The sequence below is a fragment of the Rattus norvegicus genome, chromosome 14, assembly GCF_036323735.1.
Source record: "Rattus norvegicus strain BN/NHsdMcwi chromosome 14, GRCr8, whole genome shotgun sequence".
Lineage (NCBI taxonomy): Eukaryota > Metazoa > Chordata > Mammalia > Rodentia > Muridae > Rattus > Rattus norvegicus.
Window position 1 is genome coordinate 66,892,258 of NC_086032.1, and position 25,054 is coordinate 66,917,311.

General features: G+C 37.7%; 1 protein-coding gene across 5 annotated transcripts in view; it reads right to left on the minus strand.

Moving 5' to 3' along the window:
* The window catches only part of Slit2 (slit guidance ligand 2), a 338,857-nt gene that overhangs the window by 62,597 nt on the left and 251,206 nt on the right, over positions 1 to 25,054 (minus strand). For all 5 annotated transcript variants that reach the window (NM_022632.2, XM_017599277.3, XM_039092141.2 and 2 more), the window contains 10 exons: positions 24,792 to 24,866; positions 23,139 to 23,282; positions 19,619 to 19,762; positions 17,556 to 17,722; positions 16,460 to 16,592; positions 10,108 to 10,176; positions 5,877 to 5,948; positions 4,950 to 5,021; positions 3,696 to 3,767; positions 1,027 to 1,190 (listed from right to left, as the gene is read on the minus strand). In NM_022632.2, coding sequence (NP_072154.2) covers positions 1,027 to 1,190; positions 3,696 to 3,767; positions 4,950 to 5,021; positions 5,877 to 5,948; positions 10,108 to 10,176; positions 16,460 to 16,592; positions 17,556 to 17,722; positions 19,619 to 19,762; positions 23,139 to 23,282; positions 24,792 to 24,866 — 1,112 coding nt within the window. The remainder of the gene's footprint in view (positions 1 to 1,026; positions 1,191 to 3,695; positions 3,768 to 4,949; positions 5,022 to 5,876; positions 5,949 to 10,107; positions 10,177 to 16,459; positions 16,593 to 17,555; positions 17,723 to 19,618; positions 19,763 to 23,138; positions 23,283 to 24,791; positions 24,867 to 25,054) is intronic.

Below are 25,054 nucleotides of genomic sequence, written 5' to 3' on the forward strand. Positions count from 1 at the left end.
TGAATTTAACCAGCCAAACAGGTTATGAAATAAGCAATCACATAGTATTGTTTAGTTAAACATGTTTTTTTCTGAATAAATGGTCAAATTTTAGAAGAGTTTGTTTTTTGGCAGTGTTTGCAAATGTAGGAGGGACTGGCCACACCACAAACTGCTCTGTACCTCATAATATCTTGGGTTTATATTTTCTGATTTTACATTTAAAAGTATCAATAAATTTTCTTCTCTAGTAATTCTGAGTTGGTGGTTTTATAAAAATATCTACAAGTTAAGAAAAATGACAAAAATTACCAACTATATCCACATACTTGTTTTCCCTGAACGAAATGATACACAAGCCGATAGGGAGGGTGTCTATGTATTGTGACTAATGGTTCATTTTATTTCTTATTGCAAAAATAAATTATGACTGTTTGGATTTCCCCAATTAGATTTTTCCTACTTATACTATGAATGTTTGCATCAACTATTCTTAGAATGAGAGAATAAAATTATATTTATTATGAAGATACTATTTAGAATCGACAAGCCCATCAACAAAGGGTCAAGTTAGGGAAGAAACGGGAGTAGAAGCAAGCAGGAGGGAGCATCCACACAGGAAATCTCAGCACAGGGGGTGATTGGGAATTTCTGGCCGGAACACTGGGAGGCTTGGTTTGGTTCTCCTTACCTGGGATTAGGAAGCCACAGGGCCCTGGGAGCCCTAAGAGCCAGGGCCATGTTTAGATAAAGCAAGAGTAAAACATTTTATTGGTTAGAGACTAAGAAAGTATTTTCAGTTTGTACACATCTACCTACATTTTCAAGAATGCCTATTCATTCCAACGGATCTAAGATGGATTTGAAAAGGCCAGTTGTTTAATTGGGAAACACAGAAAATAGCCTACCTTGTTCAAGCAGATTGACTGAGACTATAAACTCTTTCCCAACTAGACCTTTGAAGTGTAATCACAAGATACTGCCACTTCTGTGGTGATTAGTGAAGGGAGTTTTTCTGAAAGTAGTGCCAATAATTAAAAGCCATACCTTGACATGTAAATTTTTTGGAGGGAGTTGTGAGTAACAATTTATCTGCCATTTCTCCGGGACCGGCACAGCGGGCAATTCCAGGTTCCTTATATTCCGACTTCACCCAGTCGGATAACCACTGCATGTTACAATCACAGTAAAGAGGGTTGGCTCCAATTGCTCTGGAAAAAGAACACCACAAAAGCACACATACACACACACACAAGTATGGAAGCATTGTTATTTCCTAACGGAACAGATTCACAGTGATGCTCAGTAGAAAATCCCTATGAATTGGTCGATGCCAACAGTTTAGAAGGAAATGGAGAAACTGTAGATTCCCACCTTCCTTCTTTTTGTGAGGCTGGGATAAATAATGTTAACAGTTTCTTGGGCTTTACAGGGTTGCTTCACACTCAGACACTCTTATCTTAGATGTAAGTACATCCTAAGGACGGGTCAACACTGTTTTCCCCAGGTTGTTCACTGAGAACTTGGTAACTGTGCGACAGTCTCCGGACTCCACTATGAACAGGGAATCACTCTTAACTGCCCTCCCCTCAGTGAACTCCCATGTCTAAGCAGACTGGCATATGGACAAACACAAGCGATCCTCTGGAGAATTCACATAGCAGAAGCATTTACAAGATGTCTGTGAGTGAGCAGGCTGACTTCTCTGGAGCTTCTAGTGGGTATGTAACTCTACACTACTTGGGATAATTAAATAGGTGGGAAATATAAGGAATGTTGCTTCAGGAAAAAGACCACTGCAAAGACAAATGAAGCCCAGTGCTGATCTGCACTTTAGTGATCTGTCCTTTTCTGGTCTTTAGAAATCTGTGTTTAGTTACTTAAGCAACAATCATTATGGATGAGTCCTAAGAGAAGCAGCCAACATCATTTCATCATCTCAATCTGCTAGACCTGTGCTAACCTATTTCCATAAGATATCAATGTGTGAGACTAATATTAATAGTACATTATTATTATTAATTAATAGGTTCATAAACTTGTCATGCTTGGACAAAAGAGGTAGGTATGTGAGACAGGTTTTCAAAGGTAAATTACCTTCTGATTAGCAACAAGATGTACAACTGAATCATAATCTAGGGAGCCCTCTAAAATATACTTGCAAAATTACAACACTTTATCTTGTGCAAATCAATGTCCAAATTTGATCAAGCATCACAAGGCAGTGTTTCCTTTGTGTACATGCCAGTCTAAAACAGTTCAAATCAAAGCATGGAACCGAATGGTATTTTTGATTCCTTTGCTCTCGATTGGCATTTCCCAAGGCCCTTCTGGATCAGAGGAGAGAGAAGAAGTGAACAAGAAGAGCTACAGAGTGGAAAAAAAAATGTAGAACGGGGAGGCAAGACTGAGTCTTGACAACACAGAGAACCTTTGAAGTGGATCACTGTTGTGGGGAGAGCCACATAATGAACTGGTCCCTCAGGTCTGGCAGGACTCATACTGTGGGGCCTTCTCTGACCCATCACCCTAAATCCACCTCCTCCTTTCCGAAGCCTTCTCTCAGACAGCAGCAGCCACACCCCTGAAATTAACAGGCTTTTCTTTTTCTTACTGTATTTCATGAACATGAGTTTGCCAAGAGAGGTCTTGATATGGACCTTTTGTGAGGTAGATGCTGGGGCTCAAAAATTAAATGGTAGAAGTCTTTCCTCCTGTAGCCTCTGGCCTAATGGCATAAATGTGAATGGGAGGTATCCATGTGTTAAATGGATATATTCCAGAGTTCCCATAAAGCAAATTCAGATGAAACATGACTAACTAGATGACATTATTCTTCCACTGTCTTTCTTTCTGAATTTTTTAAATTTCTTCTTCTTTTTTTTCTTTTTTCTTTCAATCTTATGAATCTTCCTGAGGTCCTACTGGCTTTGACATCCAGGCAGAACCAGATAATTGCTATCGGGTAGCCCCAATTTATCATCCCATAAGGAGACTTTCTAACCTTAGACAGATGTCTTTTCTTCCTTCTAGCTTTGAGATATCTTGATATTTCATCTAGTAGTAGAGTAATGATAAGGTTCAACAGTGCTAACATATATATATATATTATTGTTATGTATTACTTTAAATTATATAGACATACATACAAATATATATATATATATATGTGCATAGAATCCATTTCTACCTCCATTTTTATTGCAGCTATAATTATGGAGATAGAAGTGAGAGTACATACAAAAGAACTTGTCACAAAGCACTGTCAGATTGTATAGTATTCAGTGGTGTCAATGTCAGTGTTTCACAGCACCATGGCCAATGCTAGGCAGTATCTGTGGTATAAATGAATCAAGTGTAAGCAACACGGTGTATAATTCAGAGAAGAAATGGTACATGGGACACAGCTTTCAGAAGGAGAATTGGGTAAGAATCAGAGAGCAGTCAGCAAAACGTGCAGAGTGGCTGTGGATCTGATTTGTATAAATGACACTTTCAGCTGAGTCAACACCACCCACCTGATGAATGCCAGCTCAAAGAATAAATTAAAATTTACTCGTAGGTGGCAAGGTATCCAATTTTAAACTCTGTACATTTTCTTTTAAGAATAAATCAAGCTTAGTTCATAGTTACAGAAAAAGAGGGGTAGGAGACTATTGAAAATATAATCAGAGAGCATCTGACCCCAACACTGCAACCTTGAGCCAGGTACTCACAAGTGTGACAAGGCTGAAAGGTCACCAAAGGCACCTTCAGGCACGACAGAAATGTCATTTCCATGTAGAGACCTAAAAGAGAGAAAGTTCAGAGGAATATTTCTACAAGAAGAAAGGTTTCATTTTTATTAACACTTAAGCCAGTAAAAGAAGGCGATCTCTTCTATAAGATATGTGTGAACAACAGATATCTATTTAGAAAAACAGAAGCCAGCCCATACCTCACATTGTCTGCACAAGGTAAACTGTATATAGAAAATGAAATTATCAATTACATAAAAATATGCTGTTCATATAATCGTAGGACGAGGAAAAGTGTATACAGTATAATATAAATCTCAGCAACCAGAAAGAAAAGAGCATAAAATACCCTACAAGGTAAAATTTACAAAATAAGGAATTGCTGAGGGCCTGTGGCCAACAAAGTGGATGGTAAAGATAATAACCACAAAGGATAAAACATTTAAATCCTTAATTAAAAGACTTAAAATCAATAGTAATTGTACAGATGTTTGTGCCATAATGAAAATAGTATCTAGTAGATCATGGCTAATGAAGCAATCAGGCTTCACTGCAAGAACACACTGCAAATGTTCAATAAATATATGAGGACTCAAATGCTACAGTCATTTGAAATACAGTTAAAACAGACAAAAATCACAATTTTCAGTCTGTCATAGCAAAGTGGAAAGATTAATAATACCCTAATGTGAAAAGGTTACAAAAGTGCTTTGAAAGGAAAGTTTTTTGGGGTTGATGATTTAGCTCAGTGGTAGAGCACCTGCCTAGCAAGCACAAGGCCCTGGGTTTGGTCCTCAGCTTTGGAAAAAAACAAAAAGAAAGATAATAAGCTTTCTTATTTTAAAATTAATTAATTGGAGTTATGTGACATGTGTGTGTTAGTATTATAGTATATATCAATATATACTATACTATATAATATAATATATTATAGTATTATAATATATAATATAGTATTTATTGATTTCAATATATTGATATATACTACAATATATATAGCAATAAATGACTACCACAGGAACATGTACTACAAAAGAGGAGGTTTTATTGTACTAATCAAAGTGGTTACAATGATAACATCTGAAACAATTGCCCCAATTTCTAATTTACAGTAAACTGTAATACATACATCATGAAATAGCCAAGAATCATAAAGTTATCACATCACCTCCAAAAATATAGCCCAAAACTCAGATCCCTAAGAAACACGATTGTTGAATACAGAATACTTACAGTAAACGAAGAGATTTCAATCCATCAAAGGTCCGTGGAGGGATACATCTCAGACGGTTGTAACTGAGAATTCTGTAAATAGACACACATCAGCTTTTCTAACTTGGGAGTCTAGTAATATACAAATGCCGTTTTAAAGCAAATCCGTTAAGAAAACAGTTATTTGAGCAATTTATGAATTGACTGTATTTATCTATCATTTATATTGCTCAACTATGTGCTTTAATTCTATTATGATACATTACATAAATATAACTTAAATTTTTTCCTACCATGTACACATTCCTCACTCATTCTCTGTCTGAGATATCATGCCCTGAGTGGTGGTTTAAATGTGAATGGCCCCCATAGGCGACTAGATTTGAGTACATGGTCACCAGCGGGTGGCACTATTTGAAATGAATGGACCGTGGCCTTGTTGGAGGAGGTATGTGACTGACTTTGAGGTTTTAATAAACCCATTCTAAGCACAAACTCTCTTACAACTGTCTGCAGATCCAGATGTAGAACTCCGCTTCTCCATCACCATTGTCTGCCTGTGAGCCTCCATGCTGTCCGCCATGATAAAAATGGACTAAACTCCCAAAACTTTAAGCAAGCACCGATGAAATGCTTCCTTTTGTAAATGTTTGCTGTTATCATGGTATCTCTTCACAGCAATATAACTGACCAACACACCCCGGAAAGCATAGTTTAAGGATTTCTAACAACTGTGTCATGATCTTTGAAAAATAGCGTGTGTGTGTGTGTATGTGTGTGTGTGTGTGAAGCTAAATCTAACATTTTGGGTAACTTTGTCTCTGTTGTTTCAATTTCTCTGGATGGTATTAACACTGCATAAGATGACAGTCTCTCTCTGTTCATCTGGAACCATCTAATAAACCCTTCTTGCCCCAGGAATACGTGAATATTCAGTACCACACTTACAAGGTGAGAAGTTGGGTCATGTTGCTGAAGCTTTGGTTGGAAAGGGTGCTTATTCTGTTGTTACTTAAGTCTCTGAAAGGGAAAAGTGAAGACATTGAGCATACTATTAACTAGAATAATAGAACATTCAGTATTAGAGTTTGGAATAAACCACCAGTCCTTATGGTTCCATTAGCTCTCCATTCTGTATCCACTTTGACATTTATGTCCACTAATACACAATTCAAATTTGCTAATTGCAACAATCCTTGAATTAATTACATTCACATTGTCATCATAAGAACACCTGTGATTTGGTCTGTGGCTCTACGTCAATGACACTCAGAAAGTCCTCAATATTTATTTAACGAATAAGTAAAGATGTTGAATGTTGCTAACATTTTACAATGTTATTTTGTATTTCTAACAATAAAATATGTGAATTTCAGCATTTTCTCATTATACGTAAAATCACATGTATTTATTCATAAATATATACTTTTATACTTAACATATATATATATATGTATATATGTAAACATTATAACTAGCCATTGTTTTTTCTGGAGCAAGATCTAAAACATGAATAAAGGAAGATAAGTAAAAAAATAAAGGTCAACTATTCTTGAATTTAAATTCCAAAATATGAGTAATATAGGCACTGATAATTATGAAAGTGTTAGGAACATTATAGGAGTCTGATGATCTATATTTTAGATGTTGAATTATCGGCATGTTTTTAAAGAGTTGTACATATTTATTAAAATATAATTATATAGTGGGTCAGTAGTAATAAACATTTCTAGATCTACAGATCTCATATTTAATTTGTTACAAGTAATTATGTAACAAATACTTTCATAAATGCCCAAAAGATGTTAAAAAGTCCCAAATAATATAAAATATATTGGTGTGACTTTAACCAAGAAAGTGAAAGATCTGTATGATAAGAACTTCAAGCCTCTGAAGAAAGAAATTGAAGAAGATCTCAGAAGATGGAAAGATCTCCCATGCTCATGGATTGGCAGGATTAATATTGTAAAAAACTGGCCATTTTACCAAAAGTGATCTACAGATTCAATGCAATCCCCATTAAAATTCCAATCCAATTCTTCATAGAGTTAGACAGAACAATTTGCAAATTCATCTGGAATAACAAAAAACCCAGGATAGCTAAAACTATCGTCAACAATAAAAGGACTTCAGGGGGAATCACGATCCCTGAACTCAAGCAGTATTACAGAGCAATAGTGATAAAACCTGTATGGTATTGGTACAGAGACAGGCAGATACCCAGTGGAATAGAATTGAAGACTCAGAAATGAACCCACACACCTATGGTCACTTTATTTTTGACACAGGAGCCAAAACCATCCAATGGAAAAAAGATAGCATTTTCAGCAAATGATGCTGGTTCAACTGGAGGTCAACATGTAGAAGAATGCAGATCGATCCATTCTTATCACTCTGTACAAAGCGTAAGTCCAAGTGGATCAAGGACCTCCACATCAAACCAGATACACTTAAACTAACAGAAGGAAAAGTGCAGAAGAATCTCGAACACATGGGCACTGGAGAAAATTTCCTAAACAAAACACCAATGACTTACAAGAATCAACAAATGGGATCTCATAAAGCTACAAAGCTTCTGTAAGGTAAAGGACATTGTTGTCAGGACAAAACGGCAACCAACAGATTGGGAAAAGATCTTTACCAATCCTACAACTGTTAGAGGGCTTTTATCCAAAATATACAAAGAACTCATGATGTTAGACTGCAGGGAGACAAATAACCCTATTAAAAATGGGGTTCAGAGCTAAACAAAATTCACAGCTGCAGAATGCCAAATGGCTGAGAAGCACCTAAAGAAATATTCAACATCTTTAGTCATAAGGGAAATGCAAATCAAAACAACCCTGAGATTCCACCTCACACTAGTCAGAATGGCTAAGATCAAAAACTCAGGGGACAACAGATGCTGGCGAGGATGTGGAGAAAGAGGAACACTCCTCCATTGTTGGTGGGATTGCAGACTGGTAAAACTATTCTGGAAATCAGTCTGGAGGTGCCTCAGAAAATTGGACATTGCACTACCTGAGGACCCAGCTATTCCTCTCTTGGGCATATACCCAAAAGATGCTCCAACATATAACAAAGACACATGCTCCACTATGTTCATAGCAGCCTTATTTATAATAGCCAGAACCTGGAAAGAACCCAGATGCCCTTCAACCGAGGAATGGATACAGAAAATGTGGTACATCTACACAATGGAATACTATTCAGCTATCAAAAACAATGACTTTATGAAATTCATAAGCAAATGGCTGGAACTGGAAAATATCATCCTGAGTAGGGTAACCCAATCTCAGAAAAATGCACATGGTATGCCCTCATTGATCAGTGTCTATTAGCCCAAATGCTCAAATTACCCTAGATGCACAGAACACATGAAACTGAAGAAGGATGACCAAAATGCGAATGCTTCACTCCTTCTTTAAAAGGGGAACAAGAATACCCTTGGGAAGGGGAAAGGGAGGCAAAGTTCAGAACAGAGGCTGAAGAGCCTGCCCCACATGTGGCCCATACATATTCAGCCACCAAACTAGATAAGATGGATGAAGCACAGAAGTGCAGGCTGACAGGAACCGGATGTAGATCTCTCCTGAGAGACACAGCCAGAATACCACAAATACATAGGTGAATGCCAGTGCTGAGCAAACCACTGAACTGAGAACGGGACCCCCGTTGAAGGAATCTTAGAAAAAACTGAAAGAGCTGAAGAGGCTTGAGACCCCATATGAACAACAATGCCAACCAAACAGAGCTTCCAGGGACTAAGCCACTACCTAAAGACTATACATGGACTGACCCTGGACTCTGACCTCATAGGTAGCAATGAATATCCTAGTAAGAGCACCAGTGGAAGGGGAAGCCCTTGGTCCTGCCAAGGCTGGACCCCCAGTGAGCGGGATTCTTGTCAGGAGGGCAGTAATGGGGGGAGAATTGGGAGGGGAACACCCATATAGAATGGGAGGGGGAGGGGCTAGGGGGATGTAGGCATGGAAACTGTGAAAGGGATAACATTTGAAATGTAAATAATACCCAATTTAATAAAGATGGGGGAAAAAAGTACCTTCTGAAAATCACAGCTAGTTCATAGCTCATTTAAAGAGATCTGTTCTCACTATCAATAGAACAAGATAAGCTCAAAGTAGTTTTTTCATTAGGTAAGCCTCCTCACTTACAAGGCCCTAAGACAGTTTCTATTTGTATTTCCCATATTTCATGGAAAATGGAGACAGTATCTTCACTTGCCTCAGTGCACCTAGATACAATATACATAGATTATGTAATAATTCCTTCTTTTGAACTTCTTGCAACTCCCTAATTACAACTAAAACCTGTTCTAGGAAACTTAACAATCTGGAAAATGAATAAATTAAAACTAGTGATACTGTATAGCCATTAAAAATCTCTTATATTTTCAGAATTTCTCTATGGGCTCTGAAGTGTTGTCAGTCCCCAGTAAGGTCATTGGGACATGGGAAATTATATGTAAATGGATTAGGTGTTTTAAAAGTAATGTCTGAAACTAGATCAGTTAGTTTATAGATTTATATGTCTCCTTGGTTTTATGTCTTACATTCAAATTGTCATCATAAAGTCATTTCATTCACTGAAAAGGAAACGAGTTATTTTCTTGAAGAAAGAAACAAAGAATTAGTATTTTGAACTATATACTCAGAATGTCGCGATTGTTGTCTAGCTTAATTAGAGAGGGTACAAATCCAGATGCTTACATAAAATGAACTTTAGTATTTATAGCCTCTGAATTACTTTAAAATTTTTTACATAAGAAAGTCAAGCACAAAATATATGTTTAGCAAAGTTTTGAACACACTCTGTTTGCCAGGTAAAATATTTCTACACTATCTTTAAGATTTCTAACAAGTAGCCTGTTTTTGTATCCATGAAGCCTCCTGTTTTGCTGTTTGAATGCCTTTTACGACTTAAGAGATTATTGTATCTTTGCTTCTTTGGCTAGAGGAGCCTTTCCTAAGACTCGGCATCACCTGATTGATATTCAGTACGGATGTGGCTAGTGAACCCAAACCACAGTGGTCTAGCAGAGAAGCAGGTCACTGTAAGTGACTTATGTTATGTGAAAGGCTCTCTACATCTTCTGCGTCTTGCCATTCCCAGTTTAATGAAATAAAATAACACAACGATGTGAAAATATTCTACTCACATAAGTGTTAAATGTTTGTAGTTGGAGAGTTCCTTCGGGACCAGTGTAAACTGGTTCCCATCCAGATACCTTAAAAACAAGGACAGAACAAGGTCATCTTAAAAAGTAACACTGGGAAAACACAAAACAAATGACCAATATTTACTTGGGGCAATGATGAAGAACAACTTGGCAGTTTTCTCCTTGAGATCATGTTCCAAGCTGCGATCATTATTCAAGAAAAGTAAAGGGCAAATTGCAAAGTAGCTCAATTTAGTAGAACTCTTTGTGGCACACTTAGGCTAATGCATAAAGCTAAGTACAGAGTTACAGAATGGTGAGTTCAGTTTTTTGTTGTTTACCCAAAAGCATGCCAAGCATCTAGCCATTTTTCTATCAGCAAGGTCTAACCAATGACTTACATATTTAAATGGCCACCAGTTTACTTGTATTTATATAGAGACAACACCATGAAATTGAAGAATTATTAACCAACCCTCATTATTAAGTTTAAGTATTATTTTCATTGAGAGAGAGAGAGAGAGAGAGAGAGAGAGAGAGAGAGAGAGAGAGAGATTTGCTAAACAACACAATGGACAGTTTTAAGGAGATTTTTGAGTACAACTAGCCATAACTTGAAGGTGGTATATTTAGTGTCATAGGGGCCTCAAGAGCTTTCATAAAATAACAGAATTTTTCAAGTATACAAAAATTAGCACGTGAATGCAAAAGAATTTTTCAAATAAAATTACATTTTTGACTATCATATTTGGGTCAGAATATAGGCAAATTATAAAAAAAGTAGTAACTCATGGGATATAAAAATAAATAAATGCTGGGAGTTTGATACATGATGCCACAAAAAGTAAAAAACCCCTCTCTTCAAAACTTTCCTTCCTAGCCAATACATAATCTAAGACACTCTGGCACTTGGGTCATTTGCCCAGAGATGCAGCTGAGACCAACTAAGAAACATTCAGGATGTGAGGCTTGTTTGTTTGTTTGTTTTACTTGTTTTTTTTTCTGTTCTAGTGAAGTAGTCACTCTTGAAACTTCAGATTGAAACCAGAATTTTAATATTTATAGGAAAAGTAAGGGGGCTGCCTGAAATAAAAATCTGTAATATTTCAAAATGTACACAACTCTGAAAAATACATGGACTATAAATATACATGATTGACAGGAGATTATATATTCATATTGCAATATGACTTCTGATGAGTCCTCAAATTTTCTGACAAGATTTACTTTTGCCCACTTCCTTTTTCTTGTAGCTAAGTTTTACTTGGTACCACTAGAGGGAAGCAGTGTACCATGAATGTCAACACTTTCCTTTTAGGCCAGAAATGTTGCAGAACAAGAAGATTCAGAACAGCACTTCAGCAAAGTGACTGGATATAAAATTAACTCAAATAAATCAATAGCGTTCCTTTATAGAAATGATAAAAACGCCAGGAAATAAATTAGGGAAACAACTCCCTTCATAATAGCCACAAATAATATAAAATATCTTGGGGTAACTCTAACCAAACATGTGAAAGATAGTATGACAATAACTTTAAGTCTCCCAAGAAAGAAATCAAAGAAGATCTTAGAAAATGGAGAGATCTACCATGCTCATGGATTGGCAGAATTAACATAGTAAAAATGGCCATCCTAAGGCAAGCTACAGATTCAATGCAATCCTCATCAAAATCCCAACACAATTCTTCAAAGACATGGAAAGAGAAATGATCCAATTCATTGGGAAAGGCAAAAAACCCAGAATAGTGCAAAACTATTCTTAACAATTAAAGAATGGCTGGGGAATCACCATCCCTGACCTCAAGCTCTACTTATAGAGCAATAGTCATAAAAACTGCATGCTATTGATATAGAGACAGACAGGTGGATCAATGGACTAGAATTGAACACCCAGAAATAAAACCACACACTTATGCACACTTGATCTTGAGAAAGCCAAAAATATATAATGGAAAAATTAAAGCATCTTCAATAAATGGTGCTGGTCTAACTGACTGACTGTATGTAGAAAAATGAAAATAGACCCATACTTGTCACCTTGCACAAAGCTCAAGTCTAAGTAGATCAAGGACCTCAACATAAAACCAGATACAATAAATCTAATAGAAGAGAAAGTGGGAGAGAACCGAGAACTCATTGGCACAGGCGGAAATTTCCTAAACAGAACTCCGATGGCTCATGGTTTTGGAGTTGATAAATGGGAGTTGATAGCTGGGAAGCTTCTGTAAGGCAAAGGACATAGACATTAAGACAAATTGGCAACCTCCAGTTTGGAAAAAATCTTTACTAACCCCATATGTAATAAAGGGCTAATATCCAAAATATATAAAGAACTCAAGAAGCTAACCACTAAAAAACCAAACAACCAAATAAAAAAATAAGGCATAGAACTAAACAGAGAATTCACAATAGAGGAATCTCAAAAGGCTGGGTAGCACCTAAAGAAAAGTTCAAAGTCCTTAGTAATCAGAGAAAGGCAAATCAAAATGACCTTCAAATTCCACCTTGCACAAATCAGAATAGCTTCAGGTGACAACACATGTTGGCAAGGATGTGGAGAAGGAAGAACACTCCTCCATTGCTGGTGGGATTGCAAACTGGTACAAGCACTCTGGAAATCAATTTGGAGGTTCCTCAGAAAATTTGGAAATAGATCTACTTGAAGATCCAGTAATACCACTCTTGGGAATATACCCAAAAGATGCCCCACCATGCCACAAGGGCATGTGTTTCACTATGTTCATAGCAGCCTTGTTTGTGATAGCCAGACGCTGGAAACAACCCAGATGTCCCATGACAGAAGAATGGACACAGAAATTGTGGTTCATTTACACAATGGAATACTATTCACCTATTAAGAACGAGGACATGCTGAGTTTTGCAGGCAAATGGATAGAACTAGAAAATACTATCCTGAGTGAGGTAATTCAGACCCAAAAGGACATGAATGGTATGTTCTCACTAGTAAGTGGACATTAGCCAAAAAGAGAAGTACAGAATAACCAAGATACAGTCCACAGAACTCAAAAAGTTCAACAAGCTGAAGGGCCCAAGTGAGGACACCTCAGTTCCACTTGGGAGGGAGAAGAAAGCATTCTCGAGGTGGGGAATGGAGAGAACTAGGAGGGAAGAGGGGAACATAATCTGGTACTGGGTGTGGGAAAAGGACTGAATCCCTGAAGGCCAGCAGAAAGAATGGAAACAGGCAACCTCAGGAACTAGGAGGTTGGGGGACCCTCCAGAACGTAATACAGACCTGGGAGGTAAGAAACTCTCAGGACTCCAAGGGAGGGACCTTAGATGAAATGCCCTACAGTGGAGAACCCACCTCCAGCAGAAAGACAGGGCAACATGTTAGGGATGGGGTTGCCATCGTATAGTCAAAACTCTGACCCATAATTGTCCCTGTTTGAAAGAGCTGCAGGGATGGAAATGGAGAGCCTGAGGAAAAGAAAGTCCAGAGAATGGCCCAAAGTGGAATCCAGCTCAAGGGGAGGCCCCAATGCCTGACACTATTACTGAGGCTATGGAACCCTCACAAAAAGAGACCTATCATGACTGCCCTCTGAAAGACCCAACAAGTAGCTATATTTTCACCGAACCAATGGTCAGAAGCTGCTGACTCCTGTGGCTGAATTAGGGAAAAACTGGAAGAAGCTGAGAAAGAGGGCAACCCTGAAGGGAGGATCAGTGGTCTCAATTAACCTGGACCCTGGAGATCTCTCAGACACTGGACCACCAACCAGCAGCATGCACCCACTGATGTGAGGCCCCCAACTCAAATAGAGCAAAGGATTGTCAGGGCTGGGTTTGGTCAGAGAAGATACACCTAACTCTCAAGAGACTGGAGGCCCCAGGGAGTATCGAGGTCTGGTGGGGTGGGGTGGGGGTTGGGAGTGGGGACATCCTCGTGGAGACAGGGGCCTGGGAGGAGGTATGGGTTGTGGAACAGTCTGAGGGTAGACCAGGAAGGGAATAAAAACTGTAAAAACTAAATGCTTAAATAAAAGGAAGGAATTAAAAAAAAAAACCCAAAAACCAAAAAACAACCATGAAACAAACCAACAACAAAAAAGAATACTCTGCATGTCTACTTGGAAAGCAGTGTGAGAGGGGAGGTATATGGAACTGATTAAAACTAATGGACACCATTTGTTCAACTTGTCCACCAATACATGGTTATATTGCCAAATTCTTTAATAATTTAATGTAATACATACATGCACATTTTCTAATATGAGTATATACGACTGCAGAGGAGGCTCTTGCTGACTTGGTAAGATTCTAAGAATAATCTCTGTGGGAGGTGAAACTTAAATTACAAAGATGAGTTAGTTTTCTCCTGATCTATATAGAACAAAATATTCTTCATAGAAAAGAAATTAAAATTATTTGAAAATGAGCTTTGATGTGATGTCAACTGAAGACTCAAGGGACGAAATGCATCTATGGCAGATATAGGGTGAGTCAAGAACTGAAGCTTAACACAGAAATTAAAGAATGTTTAACTTTTGTGGATGAGTAAACACAAAAGTCCAGTGAAAATTGAAAAGAAAACTATTTAGCATCGAAGACAATGTGGATGCTCTGGTCCTCATTGGGCTATTTATAAAATCTCACTGTGCATACAGAATACAAGTTATAATAGAGTGTGGGGAAGGGTTATAAACTCATACAATCAACTGAAGAACTATTAAAACAACAGTATATTAACAAAACAGACAAAACACAGTGCTTACAGACAATTATCTCTTGCTTGTTAGAAGAGGGAAAAAAACCTGACCAGTTAAAAGCATTTTGATTCTAAGGAACACATTCTTGTTTGCTAAGTTTGTATACTCTCTGACTGGTTTATCCAACCCCAAAATAGGATCCATGAACTGAACATTACTTGAAAAACGAGATCCTTGAAAACTTTAGAGACATGTTCTTCGCTTGATCTTAGCCAAAAGCCTAAGGGAAATAAGTAACATATTCTTCAAACTCATTGCTTATGCTGCGTACAGCCCAGATGGTGAAAGTGGATCATTTGGACTCCTTGCATGCATTTCCATGAATTATAGCCATGTACCTGTAGAGGCCACATGCAGATTTAAAGCATTATTGATCCCTGATTCCATATAAACAAAAATTAAATAAAGACTAAATGACTCACTCTGACTCTGATAAAATATTTTCCCATCAAATCCCAGTTTAGACTTAAAGGAATGGAATGAAAATGGTGTCTATGCATCCTGATGTTTGCATTTGATTTTCTTTCCATTCTGCAAACGTGGCAGGGATGCAGCCATAGGACTTTGAACTGAAGGTCCGACTTCTGAAGGTCTATTTACATGGATATTGGTCATAGAATTTGTATTTAAATATCAGTTATTCAAGTATCAAAACATAACTGTCCACATGCCCTTTTGGATCTAAAGGGTATGGAATCAAAAAAAAGACAATGTCCTCTTTGAAAGACAAGATTTCTGCCAGTTTCTTCTAAATCCAAGACAATTATTATCCTATATGGTTAACTATTGTCCCAGTAGTGATAGAAAAAGAGATTTAAGTATGTAGTGTTCACTAGACATTGAAAATAAATTAACTATGCAACATTTCCCAAGCTGTATCTGATGGAACATTAGTCTTGTAAAATGCTCCATGAAACAATAGGGCGTAAGAGAAGCAGTGAGTCCAGGATCTGTATAATGTTTGAATATCCTTATTAGAGCATATTAGGCAGAGCAAATACAACAAAGACACTGAGGAATCTTATTTTTATTAAAGGAAAATCATCCAACCAGCAATTCTCCAAGTTCTCTGAAGTGGCTTTTGCATTATTGTTTTATAAATTTACTTTATATCCATAAAGCAGGTATGGAAATGTGACCGGTAAAAAGGATCCTTAAAGTTTTTATTAGATCTTTATTCCCTTGCTGTATAAAACATTGGTTGTTTGAGAAAAAGGCAAAACAAATTAAGGCAGTTAGTTTTAAAATTCAAGTTGGCACAGTTTAGAATCACCTAGCATAGAATTTTAATGTAAGACTGTCTGGACCAGGCTTATCTCAATTACATGAACTGTTTTGGGAAAACAAAGCCTACTATGGGTGGTATCATCCCCTAGATTTGGTTCCCAGACCTTATGAAATATAGAGAGAGCACTGGGCACAAATGAACCTACATAAATTCATTCTCTCTCTACTGTTGACTCTTGATGTGACTAGCTGCTTCTAGTTACTGTCTTGATTTTCTTGTAATGATGGACTTGTAGGAAAAATAAATCTTTTCTCCCACAATGTTGATTTTTGTCACTGCTTTTAATAAGAGGTACAGAAAGGAAACAAGGAGAACAAACTGTACTTACAGTTCTGTGACATCTCTTGGAATGCCTTTAGGTAAGACCTTCAAGCCCTTGTTGCTACATCGTACTACTGTATCCAAGCAAGTACATTCCGAAGGACAACGGGAGAGTGGAGAGCAGCTATTATCATCGTTTCCTAGATCACCGCAGAAAGTACAGAAAACACAGGCAGATTCACAGTTTAGAGGGACTAGAATGGAGTTGAAATGTTTAGATAAGTTAAAAAAAAAACCAAGGGTCTTGGGCCATGTAAATAAAAATATCTCACTTATGTATAAAGCACTAAGTACTTGCAGATTGACACTGTGCATTAATTTCGGGCTCCCTAAGGCAGAGTTTCAGAAAAATAGCTCACAATTTTGTACTACTAACATAATTTTAATTTTAATAGGTGATTATTTGTTCAGATATTTATACAGTTACCAGTAGGGATATCAAAATATAAACCAGATTAAGAAGAAATTACAAAGAGAAAGGGGCAGATTACCTTCAAATATTTAATCACATCAATGCCTCATGTTTAAAATGTGGAATTCCAGTTAGCTTCCTGCTCACTGGCAAGAATAACAGATCTTGCTCTACCCACCTCACAGGACTACAGTTAGAATGAAAGCAATGGCCGAGACTAGTAGAGAGGGGAGACTGATTTTTGTTGATTTGAATAGAACTTCTAGGTTATAATGGATTTTGTGTGTGTGTGTTCTCATTTGGAAACAGTAGCTTCTAAAAGACACACTAAGAAAAATAAGGTTAAAGTTAAGCTCTATAAGTATCATTCACAAGTTGGGAGCTTGGAAGTCTTCTAGAACATTTACAAGTAGGCATGTGACAGGCTTGAATGTGAAGTGGCAACCTGAGAATGACAAGTGCCCTGCTTATCAGAACAAAGAACTGTGCTACAAAGATCACCGAACAGTCCTTAGATGTGAACTGGACCGTGACATGAGAGCTGTTTTGAAAAATATATCTGCCAGACCATAAGCCCTGTTTGCTACCTTGTCTTACTGGACTAAAGGAAGCATGCTCCCTGGATAACAGAGCATCTGATTGGTCCTGTGAATGAAGATGAAAGACCCATGATTTGTTGTGCATTTCTTACCGTCATCACAGGTGAAGTCCTGAATGGCTACATCCTGGATTGGTATTTCCTTCAAGAAGTAGGGTTTTTGGCATCGAGGATTTCCTGTTACAATTCTTTTCCTTCTGAGCCATTCTCCAAGCCATGCCAGGTGACAGTTACAGTTGAAAGGATTGGCCAAGAGGTTTCTAAGCACGATATGCAAGCAATGCCCAGTTCAGTTTAGGGTTAATCTTATTATTCTATAAGCTAGGTGATCATTTCTCCACACTATTTTGGTTACAATGATTTTCCCCCTAGTCTCTGTATGCCCATTTCCCTATATGCACACAATCATATACAAAATATACCATAAATATATTTCCCAAAATGTATATGCCTGGAACTAAAAGACAGTATATTTTAATAAGAGAATTCTTCAAATAATTTCATACAAAAAATATGAAGGCAGCAATTTGGCATTTAGGCAAGGGGCTCTGATAGATACCTCACTTAAAAATAATCTAAATATGTCAGAGATCTAACTTACTGTCAAACTCTCCTGTGCTGGTAAAGCAGTAATTTAATATAAAGATGACGGCTGATTACCTTATATTATTGAGTTTAACCTGACAACAGCCATTCCCTTCATTTGTCATCTCAAGATTTCCATCTCTTGTTTGCTCCAGAGAATAGCTTTCCTATCTAAACTGACAGATGATTTGATTAAATGCCAGTTATAAAAGTGAATTTACTTCTACAAATCTCAAGACTTTTGGCATCTCATACTTAAGCACAAACCTACCGACAGTCCTATTATTTATAAATATGCCATCTTTAATATGCACAAATTAGTCTCTCCATGTAAAATGTCACACTTCGTGGGGAACAGGAATTAAGTACTTTACTGATAGACAGATGCTTGCTTCTTTTTCTTTGTTTCAGAGACTTGAGCAGTCTCAGACCAGCTTATGGAGCAGTTTTAACTATTGTTTATCCCCCTTCTGTTGTAAGTTAGGGTTAGTCTTTAGAAACTGCTGTGACAGGGAAATTATCAGTTATTAGAGCTTTAATAGCAAACAGCTTGTTGAGAAACTGACATACAGAAGGCCTGAAATGCCTTGTTCAAAGTTTATTTTGAAGTGTTTTTAGAGTTCCGTTCGTAGAGAAAGAAGTATTCTCAAGGTTCAAGTTGTCTACATAAAATATTCTCTGAGATAGGCTCAACTCATTCCTTCCAAGTTTTGCAAAGTCATAGTAAATGGCTTCTGGCAAATAGCTTTTACTGTCAATCTGTTCATCTTTATATCTTTTGTCACCAAAAATGCTTTCTTTAGAGTGTAGTTGGTTGGTTGGTAATAACTCTATCAATTCTGTTTTTATGTTACTTATGTTAAAATGTTTATTGCTTAGGATATGAGAGAAAATCTGTGACATTTACTTGTTCAAGCTAGAATAATTTACAACTCTAAACAAACATCATTGGTCCCACTATTATACAAATAACTAGCTGAAAAATGCCACGTATATCAAATTTTATGTAATAAAGATGGTATTAATTTTTGAATAAATAAAGCAAGGCTAAGATAACTTTGTCCTTTCATAAGTGCCTAAATACAAGATCAAGTTTTTATAGAAAGTTTAGCAGTTAATTAAAAGTTACTAATAAAGGTAAGAGATATAATAAACCATTGCAAGACATAGATAAAAGCAGTAGTTCTCAACCTGTGGTTCATGGCCCCTTTGAGGGGTTCAAGGACCCTTTCACAAGGGTCACCTAAGACCATAAGACAACATGGAAATTTACATTGTGATTTACAACAGTAGCGAAGTTACATTATGAATTAGCATCGAAAGTAATTTTATAAAAAAGAAATATGACCCCTAATTATGGCACTGTGCCGATGCCATTCCAGCCTTTATGGATTCTCCCTCTGGAACAATAAGCCAAAATAAACGCTCTTTTTTATAAAAAAAAAAAAAAAAAAAAAAAAAGAAAGTAATTTTATGGTTGGGGGTCACTACAACACGAAGAAGAGCATAACCACGTCAGAGCAGTAGGAAGACTGAGAACCACCGCATGAAGGAAATGCTTTTCTACTTACAGTGTAGATAATGAATGGAGAGTACCAAATGCTCCTGGTGCAACTGTGGTAATTTGATTGTCATATAAAGAGAGCAGACGCACAGAACCGAGTCCTGTGAAACTGTCGTTTCCCACACAGCTTATTCGATTACTTCTCAGCATCCTGGGGGAAGGAAAAAGACAGTACTTCAGAGATAAAACATCAGGCACTCAATTTTGCCTCTTTTAAAATCAAAATCATCCCTTTATCCAATATGCAGCATTTGTTACTATTTTGAATGTTTTTTTCCCCTGGGGATGGCTATATTCTGGAAGCCATCCTAGAAGAATAGAACGCATAGAATCATCGGTGCCTAAATTAAGTCACAGAAAGCATGGTGAGCCCATGTGGATTTGCAGTCCCATGATGAGGGAAACATGTTTTCTTTTGATGATATAATTATGTTTGCCTGATCACATCATGTCCGAAGTCACCTACTCTGAGTCCTTGGAGCCCAGCGGTTTGTGTATTCAGAAGAGTATGACATTTGAAATGGAAGAGTAGGAGGGAGGGAAGAATCAATAGGCACTGTAGATCAGACGGAGAGCTGAGGGCATCTCAGGGACTTAGTGACTCACTGTCTGACTAGAACAGAGGGAGTCAAGCATGACTGAGCATCCCCCAAGCCTGCATCCCATTGTTTTATTTATGAAAAATCTGTTCATAGTTTCAAGTTCAGAACTCCCCAAAGGAATCGATGTAATATACAACATAGGTTAAATCGGTTGGCCTTGAATAAACTTTACTTTTGACATTGTCATTAACAGGATTAACAGCGTTGCCATTTCCTCTCTGCGGCTAAAGTACTGGCTTCATTCCCAATTCCTTCCTCTCTGAACTGTTTATTTAGAGGTTTTCTTTTCTTTTCTTTTTTTTTTTTTCGGAGCTGGGAACTGAACCCAGGGCCTTGCACTTGCTAGGCAAGTGCTCTACCACACTGAGCTAAATACCCAACCCCTATTTAGAGGTTTTCAAGAAGGAAGGCAACCTCATTTACACATTGGTAGTTGTATTACATATTATTCAGAACTCATGAAAAATTAATTTATTGATCTTTCTACACTCAGAGTGATCACTCCACCAGAAGAAGGCGATACATATAAAAAGAGAAACAATGTGCTGACTAGTTTTATGTCAACTTGACACAAGCAACAGCTATTAGGAAAAAGAAAACCTCAATTGAGAATATGTCCCTACAATATTGGTCTGTGAATAAGCAAACCTATGATATGTTTTGTGTTGATTGGTGACTGAAATGGGACGGCCATGACCACTGTGGGCATGTGTCACCCATGGGTTGGTAGACTGAACAATTCATTAAAAGCAACCCAAGCATCGGGATTCATTTAGGGCCTTTGCCTCAGTTCCTGACTCCAGACACCTGCCTTGAGTTCGTGCTGACACTTCTCTTTGATGAGGAACCATAATCTCAAAGTGTATGATGAGGTAACTCTTTTCCTTTCTGAGTTTTCGGTTTTTGGTCATGGAATGTCATCACGGCAAACAAATTCTAACTAAGACAGATGATAAAAACATTGTTGCTTTAAAAGTATATGTTCAGTAATAAACAAAAAATAAAAATGATTCTATTTCTGCTAAGTCACAGATAAGGAGAAAGATGATGCCCTCCTATCCAGATATCACTGGATAGTAAGAAACAAATGCACATATCCTTATCAGCAATTTCTTTTGTCACGAATAACAGAGATACATGGGTTCTTTCTTACTGAAGTTACGGAACCCTGGAGAGAGCTGAAGAGAACTCTCTCTTGCTTAAAAAAAAAATTGCACCAGCACATGCATAATGCAAGCTTTGCCTGATGTCTCAGGATATCTCATAACTTGCTGAAATATACACATGTATTACTAACTATCCTACTAGGGCTGAGGAATTCAAATGTTCAGAATACCAAACCTCCGAGGCCTTATAGAAGAATAGATCCAGAAACATCTACTCTAATAGTTGGACAACACAAATTTGACTGTCAACTGCCCCGTTCTTCTTGGAACAACTGCACGGATGAGACAGCATGAGGGTGGTTATTGTTTTGTTTTGTTTTGTTTTCAGGTGTTACAGCATAAATAGGAGAGATGCATCAGTAGAAAGAAAGTGGAGAAAGCTGATTTCAGAGCACTTTTCGGCAGTACGCTTTGTATCTACTCAAAATCAGTACTTTGATATGTTGTCTAGGGTGGTACTTTGGACTGAATTGTGTCTCCCCTAACTCACACCTTGAAGCTCTTATCTCCTCTTGGAGCACATCTTTATAGTTTTATAAACATATATAAAGAGTAAGACACCCTGGAGATCTCATACATCTCAGTTCCTCTGCTTTTATTTACATAAGAATGCAGAATGAAGGTTGAGTGCATTTACAGCAGTAAACTGGTCAAGAAAGAATTCTGTAGCTTAGAAGGCAGGCTAAAAAACAAATTGAATTTCATGGTGAATATCTATATCCGGAAGCATGACTGATGTGTGTGTAGTATTCAGTCTGTGGTGTTGTGCTGTGGCAGTGTCCTTACCTTCCCCATAGTACTTCTATCACCAATGAGTAATCCCTCAAGAACTATGGAAGAAGGGACGTGCTGTCCTTTGTTGAGTAATCTGAGATAGCCAAAGGAAGTGAAGACGCAGCCCCTGTAGTGTATTTTCTTAGTTATCCTTCAATACACTTTCATTATATCCCTCTTAGACACGCTCAGCAACTGTTTGTATAACAGGTTTCGAGTGATTTTAAAACCAGTTCCTGAGAGAGGTCTGTGATTAGCATGTGGCCTTGCTGGATTGTTAGGTCCCAGGCTGGCTGGGCAATATTAGAGCACACATCTATTCTAATGTACAGAGGATTTCTTTTTTTTTGTCAGACCTAACTCAATTAAGGGTGGTATTAACAAAACAAGCTAGCTAGAGAAAAACCTTTCTCTCTTCCTCTCCTACAGATCAGGGACTTCCCACATCTCCATTATACACAGATCTCATGGTTAGCTGAGCTCTGCTTACCACCATGTCAAGGGCTGCATCTTGGCTGCTAATAGATTCTTTCACAATTGCTTTAGAATTTGGTTTTGCTCTCATCCGGTCTCTGAGTCACTACTCTTGGCAAACATTATAGAGATTCACTGAGACAATTTAAATGATACAAAGTATTGCATTTACTATTTGATCCAAGTCTTGTCTTCTCTGCATAAACAACATTTGGAAGTCAGAGAGAAGTTATTCCTTCCAAACCCTCCTTACCACTAACCAAACAGACAAAGCCCTTAGCATGTATTTTAGTAGTAGATAATAAAGGGTTGATTGCCATCATGGCTTTTCTACTGAGAAATCATAGGGACAGTTAAATGTAGCCTCTGGATGAACATAGTCATTCTGTCCACACTGTTATGTCTGAACCATTGAGCCACAGAGCTAGGAGGGCAGTTGAAATCACCTGTCTCCCCAGATGATAATGAAGAGAGGAGCTAACCCACCTTAATGTGAGTCAGAAAGACTTACAATGTTTTGAGGCTCTCCAATCCTTTGAACATCTTATGCTGAACATTTTCCAAACGGTTACTGGTAAGCAGAATCTCATTCACACCAGACGCACCTTCGAATGCCCCCTCCTCGATATCAGTGATCTTATTGTTGCTAAGGTTGCTAGACAGAGAGTGTTGAAGCACAGGTCATAAACAGGCCACATAAGGCACTCCAAAAATGGAGCTGGTCATTTTTAATCTAATGAATGAATAGACAAGTCCTCCACAAATCCGGATTTTTCATTGCTAGTGTTGCTAGACTTGAACAAGACATTTCCCTAACCCATGAAGTCAGAAGGATAGTAACACTACGAGAGAAGAGGCACAAAAGAGAAATACCAGCCAAATTCTGGTCAAAATGAACTGCAATGATCGCCAGGAGTTTAACATTGTTGAGGTTGGTTATTTGGTTACATAAAGCTTTTATGTGGCCCTGTGGCATGCTCTCTCTGGCTTAGCCAGAGGCCCCAGTCATTAACTGTTTAGTATCTTCCCCAGCTGTTGGCTATCTGGGTACCATATTTGAATTTTCTTCTGTGAAAATCATGTCTTTCTGCTTATGACACAGACATTTTACCAATGGGGCAATCTCATTATTCTTTTTTGTGGTTAATTTTTATGCTTATAAAGCTCACAGAAAATGCTCAGTAAACATCCATTCCTTTGACCACCCTATCACTCAAGAGGCGTGTCATTAGTGGCATTTAGGATGACAAGAAATTAGAAGATGTTTTCAAGGTTGCCTAAGGAAGAGGTGAGGGACCCAGCCAATATGTTAGTGTCAGTGTTCTGTAGAGACTTGATGCCCCAGGGAAGTGGGATTCTGGGAAAGAGGGAGCATCCTCTCAGAGGTGAAGGGGGTGGGGGATGCAGTGAAAAACCTGGGGGGGGGCAGGAATTGGGTAGCATTTGGGCTATAAATAAATGAAATAATTAATCAAACATTAATAAATGAGTTTTCTACTTGAAAACACAGTGTCAGTGGCTATGAGAGGGCAACAGGTGCCGTGGGAAAATGTTCCTGCTTCCTCCTTATGTGAGCAGGGTGATATGGATCCTTGCACAGTTGACTTTTGTCCTGCCGCTCCCTCTACTCTCCTCAAGGACATGGAATGTTGTTGAAAATGCTGAGCTCATGGACTTACTCTGAAATATGAGCTGTGGACATGAAGTAACACAGATGAGCAGACCAGCCAGTTTACTAATCATTAATTTTGACTATCTCATAATGAAAGCTTAATGAAGCAAAAGTCAAGCAGTTGACATGAATGTGCTGAAAGAGAAATAGCACCACGGTTTGGGGAATAGTAAAGGAAGTTACAAAACATCAGTGAAGCCATTGTAATGTGTTTAGATTGCTGGATTCCTGCTGTGGACGCATTAGAGACCAGCTGTCTACTTTAGAGAAAGATGCTAAGGGCTGGCTTGGCATTGTATAAACACATGGAAAAGTACCTCTTAAACAGTACCCTGGATCCAGGCCCCATGGAGTCTTCACATGGAAATTTCCCTAGATTGATTATATACATATATTCCTATTTCAAAAGAAACTTGGATAAAATGGAAAGAAATATAAAATTCACAAGAAAGACACCGCAGAAAGTTAGCCTATAGCCAACAAATGACTTACATTTTACGCAATTGAGGAAGTTTCTTAAATATTCCCGTGGCTTCTAACACTGTGAATTCATTATTATTGAGACGCCTGGGGAAAAACAACAAGAAAGAAAGCAAGTTTCCTTACAGGTAGGAAGGAGTCAGCTTGTATTCATTACCTTGACTTACAACATTGTTTGATGAGAACTTAAAATACAGCTCAAAAAGAAGAGAATTCATTAACATGCTTCTGCTTTATCATTTCATGATGTTTTAAGAATCAGAAAATATTAAATA